The sequence below is a fragment of the Gavialis gangeticus genome, unplaced genomic scaffold (genome assembly GCF_001723915.1).
Source record: "Gavialis gangeticus isolate Ggan-Ray unplaced genomic scaffold, GavGan_comp1, whole genome shotgun sequence".
Lineage (NCBI taxonomy): Eukaryota > Metazoa > Chordata > Crocodylia > Gavialidae > Gavialis > Gavialis gangeticus.
Window position 1 is genome coordinate 12,444,444 of NW_017729033.1, and position 9,308 is coordinate 12,453,751.

General features: G+C 47.3%; 1 protein-coding gene across 1 annotated transcript in view; it reads right to left on the reverse strand.

Annotated features, from left to right (window-relative positions):
- Positions 1-10: 10 nt before the first annotated feature.
- The window catches only part of RPIA (ribose 5-phosphate isomerase A), a 37,663-nt gene continuing 28,365 nt past the window's right edge, over positions 11-9,308 (reverse strand). The window contains exons 9-10 of the mRNA XM_019525807.1: positions 8,484-8,583; positions 11-294 (exon numbers count right to left, since the gene is read on the reverse strand). Coding sequence (XP_019381352.1) covers positions 197-294; positions 8,484-8,583 — 198 coding nt within the window. The 3' untranslated portion in view covers positions 11-196. The remainder of the gene's footprint in view (positions 295-8,483; positions 8,584-9,308) is intronic.

Here is a 9,308-nt window from a genome sequence, read left to right on the forward strand (position 1 = left end):
ATTTGTTTAAAAAAAAAAAAAAAAGAAGAGAGAGAGAAGAGAGAAACATTCAGTATCATATCAGTGGATTCGGTTGACATTCAAGCCATCCTCTTCTGTCATGATGGTCGCTCGTTAAGGCAAAATCTCAGATTGGCACTGATGACAGCAGCCGAGAATTGGCCAAAGGCAAAGGAGAGAGCGTGGCTGACCGGTGTCAGTGGCTCGGTCTCTCACGCATGCGGACGGAGCCATCCTCCATTCCAAAGTAAACTGCTTCCGCCATGTTGATGAACAGGCCTGTTTCCACCACGCCTGGGAATGGAGAAATCGTGGGCAAGTTAGTGATCTCCTGGTCTAACCCCATCTGCTCTAGTCCTTTCGTGTTAGGTACTGAACCATTATTCATTAACACGGCACGCAAAGTCTACCATCTTCATGATGCTAAGCTTCCCGGCTACAGGCAAGCCCTCTGTCCTTAAATTATTGGGCATAAGCCAACCTAAATTTGAATGGGAATAGAAGGGGGTAATCTACTTCCCTTGAGACAGGCTGTGCCATTCACTCATAGAAAATGAGGGTTGAAAGGGACCCCAGGAGTTCATCTACTCCAAGCCTCTGCTCAAAGCAGGACCAACTCCAACTACATTATCCCAACTAAAGCTTTGTCCAGCCGGGCACTGAAAACCTCCAAGAATGCAGCTTCCCCCACCTCTCTAGGTAACCTGTCCCAGGATTGACTACTCTCCTAGTGAGAAAATTCTTCTTAATATCTAACCTAAACTTCTCTTGCTGCAACTTGAGATCGTTGCTCCTTGCTCTGCCATCACTGAAAACAGTTCAGCTCCATCCTCTTTCGAACTCCACTTCAGGGAGTTGAAGGCTGCTATTTAGTCTCCTCTCAGTCTCCTCTTCTCTAGACTAAATAAACCCAGTTCCCTCGGAAGTCATGTGCTCCAGCCCCGAACCATTTTTATCATCCTCCGCTGGACTCTCTCCAATCCGTCCACATCTTTTCTATAGCGAGGGCCCAAAACTGAACACAGCTCTGCAGACGTGGCTTCAGTGGTGCTGAATAGATTCAAAGGGTTCTTGCACCCTGTCCTGGACCAGAGGCTACTGGCTAGTAACACTGCTCCAAACAAGCAGGCCGCTGACGCCATGTGGGAGGACAGTCCTGTCTTACAGGCACAGCTGGCTGTACAACACACTGTCACCCGTCCAGCACTTGTCACTGTAAAACCCTGTTTTCAGTTGCTTGTGACCTTGCCAAACAAACATTTGGGCGGAAATGTTTCACGCTGACTTTCTGCCTCCTGTAAGATTTTCTGGGGAAAGTGAGCCAAAATGCTTTAGTCATTTTCAAGAATGAAGGTAGGGCAATATACCTTATTTTACCAACTTTGAAAACATGCTAGCCACCTTTCCTTGAACATCTCTAGCATCCCCATGCTTCAGAGCAGAGGCCTGAAACCGAGCACCTGGGAATTTGAATGTAAGGGGATGTACCTTTGCCAGCTATGTGAACCCAGGCCAAAATCTGACCAAAGCTATGAGACCTTGAGGAAAGAAACCTGCTGTTCACACATAGTTCACAGAGACTTGCTGGAGTTCAGCAGCTAAACCCTTAGAAGACTCCAGTTTTACTAAGCCAGCTTGACCCTCACAACCCCGAAGTGTGCATCATCCACACAGAGCAAGCAAGATGCTTTCAGCCCCAGCCTACAAGGACTTGGATGGACTTTCCCAGTACAGGCTGTTGCTCTGGGATGCAATGGGACTGAGATCAGGGGCTGGTCTCTGAGGTGCTCTCTGGGAGCATCTGCTGACAACTGGGCAGTGAAGAGGAAGAAGCTGTTTGATTCAAGTGCAGAGGGGATGACAAATCAGATCTACAATATTGTAGAGAAAGGCCAGGAAAGGAGGAGCCTGGAGGGGGAAAACGGATTTATTGGGTAAGACTGGGTGCTAGAAGGGACAGGAAGGTGTCAGTGGCGGACTGGGTGAGGGGACGGGATGAGGAGCAAGGGGCAGGGGACCAGTGACTGGCTGGGCAGAGATCAGGACATGGATCTGGAGCAGGCCTGGGCACAGCACTGGATGAGAAACCTGGGGAAAGAGCTAGTGGGAATGGAGAAATGAAATGAGATGACAGACTGAGGAGTGAAGAAGAGAAATGGGACTGGGCTGGGCAAGACTGGAAAGGCCAGAAGCTGGAACTGGAAATTTAAAGGGAGAAGAATGGAACTAAGTGGGTGAGGAGACAGGGACCACATCAGCAGCCTTAAGTGTGGAGCTTCAACGTGACAAAATAGGGACAGCAGAACTGGAACAAGGGGCCAGGTAGGGGTTGAGACAAGATCAACACAGAGGCAGGTTGGAAGGAACGGGGACAAGAGTCCACGCCCAGGAGAGCGCACTCCACTCTGGGGCACAGAAAGCAACCCAGCATCCCAGTCTCATGGGTCCTATGCTCTCAGCCACCACCTGCACAGCCAGCTAGGGAAGTGTCTCCTTCCCCTCAGTGCTACTCCACTCACTGGATACACCGTCACTCGCTCCAGGAGCTCAAGGGGCTCTATGTAACAGGTTTAAAGGGTCTAACCCCATGATTATCAGCCTGAAGTCTTGCAACAGAGCCTGGTTTTCTCAGCTGGTGTTTAGTAACTAAGTAAATAAAATGTTCTTAACACACCTGGGAAACATCATGTACAAAATGCCCGTGAAAGCTCCATTTCACCTCCTTGTGCAGTTGAGCTGTGATTTAATCTTTAGTCACATGAGCAGATGCCATCCTTTCTTCAGGATCCCCAGCTCATTCAGTGCATAGGACAGGTGCACTGAAGATGACTGGAAGAGGTCTTGACTTGTCTCCCAAACTGCAGCTTTATTTGCTCCAGGCTTTGGAAGATGCGTAGAGAATAAGGCAGAGATTGCAGAAAGGACGGACTTCCTTCACACAGCCTATGTCACCCCAGACAATCAGAGTCTCCCCCACAGTGTCTGCTGTAAGTGTCCTATGCAGTGCAAGTCCAGACCCTTAAGCCAAACCTTTCCTGAGTTGCCACTCATCACATGCTCTCCATTTTCTGGCTACCTGACTTGGTACCCTGGGGCCTGAACTACAGAAGAGCCCAGGCACCCACAGCTACAACATCCCAAGTGCGACAATGGTCAAGTACTCAGGTTTTCATAAGCTCATATTGGACACTTAATATTTCTGACCTGGGTCTCTCACTATTTCTATTGTTGAAGGACATAGGAGGTCCAATCCACAGACTAGGATTTCAGCGTGCTAGGTGCTTAGCATCTGTGTCCACGTCACCTCCTATAATGGGGAAGTTCCCAAGCTTTTCAGGGGGGAAGAGGGTGAAAACAAACCCATTGGTAAAGTGCTGGAATACTGTAGCACAGAAGAGCCCAAAGAAATCATCCAGTCTTCAGAACAAGATAATTGCCAGCAGTGAACAGGCCTTGGAGCCACTGAACAAAGGGAAAATAAAATACTGAATAGGTGCTCAACAGGTGAGCACAATCCTGGGTACTAGGTGAGCCAAGGGGTGTGGTGGGAGAAAATATTACAGTAGTCCATAATCAGGGACTGTATTCAAACGCATAAGCAGACATGAGCCAAAGCCAGCTTGTCCAACAGGCTAAATGCTGGCCTTCCCTAGCTAAGCACTTACCGTTGCACCCTCAGTAATGTTCTTTTAACATGGGGGGAAGAGTATGAGCGGACTTATTACAAAGGGATCCCTGAGGCCATCTGCAGTTGGCAAGGCTCTGCAATGCTGGAGTCCGGCTACAAGGTTCTCACCAGGCGCAGGGGCTACTTGCTGAGACCCCCCTGCTGTCAGAAAGCCATATGCTCTGAAACAGGCATCTGTACAATCAAACCCCAAGCTCATGCCTTACAGGACAAGTGGCACAAAAGGGCACAGGAAGAGAGGACAAGGGTAGCAGGAGTACTGTCAGTGGGAGCTCTTCATTATAAGGCTCACATCTTCATAACCTTGAAATTTTACCTCTCCTGCCCTCGCAGAACTATGGGTTTTTCTTGAGCAGGGCATATTTCTGAACAGAGAATAAAGGCATTGCGAGCATAAAGGGAGATGGATAGCAAAGGATTCTCCCTGCCAGTCCTGAAACCACCTAGCCCCACCTGTGAAATACTACACACAGAATTAGGGGGGAACTTTTCTTCCTAGTTACTTTAGTCTTGTTTTAGCAGCATCACTTCCTGAGGCTCAAGACTGACATCTACCGGCTGCTGGAAGCAAGTGCAGAATGATATCCAGCTGTCCACGAGGCCTGAACAGGTCAAGATGGGTGAACTCCTGTGCCCGCTGAAGTTGATAATGATTAGGCTGCTGGTGTGTTGAGACTGACACCATCACATCCATCAACTCAGTTTCATTCTTCCTTTATACGCCTTCATCTATGGACCTATTGAATGTCTCTGGTCATAGATGTCAAACTCTGTGGGGCAAGGATGGCGTGTACAGTCAGTGTTCGTACAGTGCTTGGGGCGCTGGTCCATGTCTGGGCTCCTAGACATCAGGGCCAAACAAACATACAACAACTGAAAGCACACGGAGTTTCACCATGGACTCCAACGGTGCCAGGTTTTTGCTTGTTACTGTTAATGGGATGCAGTGGCAGAGAAGTGAAGGTCGGTAGCTAGATGTCCAGAGGTGCGAGCTCAAAGCTTTAACCTGGGCTTGTGCCAAAGCCTGCCTCCAGTCAGCCCAGCTGTAAATGGTACCTCATTTGAATCAGAGGGTGAAGGCAACTGGGCATTATAGAAAAGGGCTTGCGTTACCTTAAAGTCCAGAATGCCTCTGTCACCTCCTACCATATCTCCACTAGAGGGCTCTGCCAAGCAGTACTAAGCCTGCAAAATGAGCCTAAAGTGCATCTTGTCCACTGTTTATAATCTAGAAGCACTCCCTGCAGGAGTGCCAGTTGATAAGACTGGAAGATGTTCACTACTTTGCAAGACTTGGGGTCCCAGGGAACATAATTCAAGATATCCTGGGCAGGAGAAGGAAGCAAGTGAAGCAAGTCATAATGCAAGCCTGTATGCCAGGAAGAAGTTTAAAGGACAGGGAACTACTGGGGGAAACAGGAAGGGGGCAGAGTACAGAGGAGGCAGGAGGCAGAGGGTGCTGGCTGAGCCCAGGCAGGGTGTGGGCAGGAAAGCAGAGCAAGCTGAGTAAATCAGAAAGGGCAGCAGCCCAGGTCTTAAGGAGAGAGAACAAGAGCTTAATGAGAAGACAAAGGACACTGGGGGGCTTCAAGGCAGGGAGCAACAAAAAATAGATGGCTAGGGAGAGCCTGACTAGCAATTAACTTGAATGGGCCACAATTAATTTACAGATAATTGACTTGCTACACTGGACTGGGGGCGGATGGCCACCCCAAGGCAAACAGTACCACATTTCCTCTCTCATACTTCACAGGTACTTGAAGCAGGACAATGGACGGGTACTTCTGTAGGATCCCAGGACAAAAAGGCTTTTTCCTCAGAAAAAAGTTATGCTTGTTTACAGCCCAAGTTGGGCAACTCATGGGAGCCATTCACTCGAAATGAACAGTTCAAAGCATTACCAGTAAAGTAACAAAGGTCCCTGCACTAGTACAGGCTGGGGGCTGACTGGCTAGGCAGCACCTCTGCAGAAAAAGACCTGGGGGTGACAGTGGACAATAAAATGGATATCAGCCAGCAGTGTGCCCTTGTTGCCAAGAAGGCTAACAGTATACTGGGCTGCACTGGTAGAAGCGTTGCTAGCAAACCAAGGAAAGTTATTCCCCTCTATTCAGCACTGATGAGACCACATCTGGAGTACTGTGTTCAGTTTTGGGCCCCCCACTACAAAAAGGATATGGACAAATTGAAGAGAGTCCAGCAGAGGGTGACAAAAATGGTTTGGGGGCTGGGTGACATGACTCCTGAGGAGAGGCTGAGGAAACTGGGCTTATTTGGTCTGGAAAAGAGGAGACTGAGAGGGAACTTGACAGCAGTCTTCAACTCCCTGAAGGGGCGTGCGAAAGAGGATGGAGAGAGACTGTTCTTAGCAGCGGCAGATGACAGAACAAGGAGCAATGGTCTCAAGTTGCAGCAAAGGAAATTTAGGTTAGATATTAGGAAGAATTTTCTCACTAGGAGGGTAGTAAAGCACTGGAACAGGTTACCCGGAGAGGTGGTGGAGGCTCCATCCTTGGAGGTTTTCAAAACCCAACTAGACAAAGCTTTGGCTGGGATGATCTAGCTGGGGATGGTCCTGCTTTGAGCAGGGGCTTGGACTAGATGCGACTTCCTGAGGTCCCTTCCAACCCTCATTTTCTATGTTTCTAGGAGTGTGCTCACAGCAAAACCAGAAGTCACCACACCCTGATATACCTATGACAGACTGCACCACTGGGCCTCATTCAGTCTCAACTCTGAAGACAGAAGCAGGCTCATTAAAGTCAATAGGACAACTCACATGCATTAGCACCAGAGTTTTAGGGATGTCATATAGTAGAGAACTCTGTAGGGTGGCACAGGGGGCCACACTGGAATGACTACAATTAAATAAGGGAAGGGGAGGCAGTAAAAAGCTACTGGCCCCACTAGGGACAAGCCTGAAGTTCTACAACCTGAATTATAGAGCAGGAATCAAATGATCTACTTCCCTCTTCTGATCTGAAAAGGACCATTACAAAGAAATAGCCTAATGATGAGCTTAGTTAGATTGCAAATGGGAGACTTACCTTTTTCTCTCACATACCACTTGCCCCTAAATAAGTCACACACCTTGTCTGGGCAAGGCAGAATAAAGAAAAAAAAAAAGTTTTTTTTTCCAGAGTCACAGCCAAACACTGACCCTTGGAGCAGTTGCAAGGCCTACTCCACACCTGGCACACCTCCCTTTCCTGCTTAGGTAAAACCTTGTTAACCCGCTGCTACTGAGCTGTCAGCTCTGATGCTGAACAGTAGACTCCATATTTTATAAAAGTAATGTTAATGCTGCCGTTACAACATTATTCCAGGTAACTGGAATAAAAGTTCCCTTGGAAACACACTTGGGTACCTTCTGCCTTAAGCTGATTTTTCCGGTCGCTGGGTCTAACTGCCGTATCTGACTTTCCATTTCAGTACTACATGAAGCAATTCTGTACTTCGGAAGAGTTTCAGAATCAACTTTCAATTATTTGCTTACCACCTTGAACAAATGCACTATACAAATTTTTGAAACTGTGCTGCCACTCAGTGGTGAATCTAGTTATTGCAGCTACTTCCATTAAGAAAGCAACCATTTAATTCATGCAGACAAGTTTCTTCCTGGGGACTTAAGACTTACATTTTGTTTTTCATCTGACAAAAAAGGTCATGTGGAAACTAGTGCATTCACCAGGGCCCTTGTTAGAGCTACACAAGAACAGAGAAGAAAAAAAAAAAAAAAAAAATATCAAAAAAAAAAAAAAAAAAAAAAGAAAGGGGTTTGATATTTTTTTTTTTTTTTTTTTTTTTAAAAAAAAAAAAAAAAAAAAAAAAAAAAAAAAATATCAAACAGTCCTGAATGTTTTTTTCTTCAATGTAACTGGCTGCCCAAAGCGTCATCTTCCTCAAGTTCAACAATCACCTGATGTTGCCGCCTTGTTTCTAGCCTGCATATGCTTTTCTAAACTTAGGATGGGATTTACCCAAGCACTAACTGGTGCAGCCTCCAGTATGGACACAGTTACCCCAGCACAGTTTACTTGCTTACTGTGGAGTAGCTGCGCTGGAATAAGCACTTGTGCACTGATCAGCTCTTTGGTGGTGGTGAAGTTAAAAGCAGTAGAAGAGTTCAGATGAGCCCCTCTGATCCTCAGTGGGACAGTCGTCACAGGCAAGTCTGAAAATCTCACTCCTGTGTCCCACTCCTGTGCGTTTCCATCAAGTCTGGTCTACAGGGGTAGTAGAGTAAGAACTGCTGCTCTTAATGACTTTACAAGGATTTATCTAAAAGCACTGCTCTGAATTTACACCACTGCAAATGAAAATTCACTCAGGCCTTTAGGCTCCATGTCAACAAGACACCTGGACACTGGCCTGAGTGAATGTTGCTTGGTTCAAGCCCATCAGCCCAAAACTACATTTGATCTTAGCCAAAAGGACACATGGCTAGTCTCACTGCAATCACATTCTTAAAGTTTGGCATGTGCCTCTGTTCCTTGCAAAACTAGGGCATAAGGACCTGATTGATCAGAAACCTCTAGCCTCAACAGGTCCTTCTGCTGCTTCACTAGAAGTGACCAAATAAAACTCCATGTAGATGAAGTTATAGCAGTACATCTTATTCTAGTTGAGGAAGCAAAGTTAGCTGTTCCATTGCAAGTGAACTGGGGTTCAAAGCACCTTAAGTTTCAAAACATAGGACATACACACACACAGCTACCCGAAATAGATAGTTTGGTATAACTTTTCCAGTTGGAATCAGAAGTTCAGCAGGGCTTTTTTAAACCAGAGAGACTACCTGGAATCATTTTGATAGCTGTGTTCACGTCCTTCCACTTGTGGACCATGTCAAACTTCCAGTCCAGTATGAAATTCCCATTGTCCGTCACTACAGGGCCCTAGGGAAAAGGTTGCATTAGTTAGGGTTACCATACATCCAGATTTTCCCAGACAAGTTCTCTTTTTTGGCCCCCTGTGCTGCATTGGGGCAGGTTTTTTAAATGCATGCCAAATTTCTGGGATTTCTTCTCCTGGTCCATTTTCAGCATGGCCACCCTTACGTAGAACTACAGTTCCCAGAATACCTAGCATGGTACATGCATGATCAGGAGCTGAGTTCCTGATATTGCTTTGCTCCTCTGGTGGGAGAAAGGGGAGGGCGATCAGAGGCAGCAGGGAAAACAGAGGGAGGGGCACTGGTGGAGCTGGGGGGCAGGGGCTGCGGGTCCAGCATGAGGGGCACCGGTGGGGTGGGGCAGGGTATTGCTGTTTGTGAGTGAGGTGCAATGGCAGGGCTGGGGTCAGTAAGTCAGGAGTGAGGGGCAGCAGCAGGGCTGGGGGGGCTGTGGCTTGTCAGTGAGGGGCAACAAAATGGGCAGGGGTAGGGCATCAGCATTTTCAAGAAGGGGAGGAAGGAGGATCCAGGCAACTATAGGCCAGTCAGTCTCACCTCCATCCTTGGCAAAGTCTTTGAAAAAATTATTAAGGCTCACATATGTGAGAGCTCAGCAGGAAAAATTATGCTGAGGGGAAAGCAGCACAGGTTCGTAGCAGGTATATCATGCCTGACTAATCTAGTCTCTTTTTATGACCAGGTTACAAAACACCTGGGCACAGGAGTAGG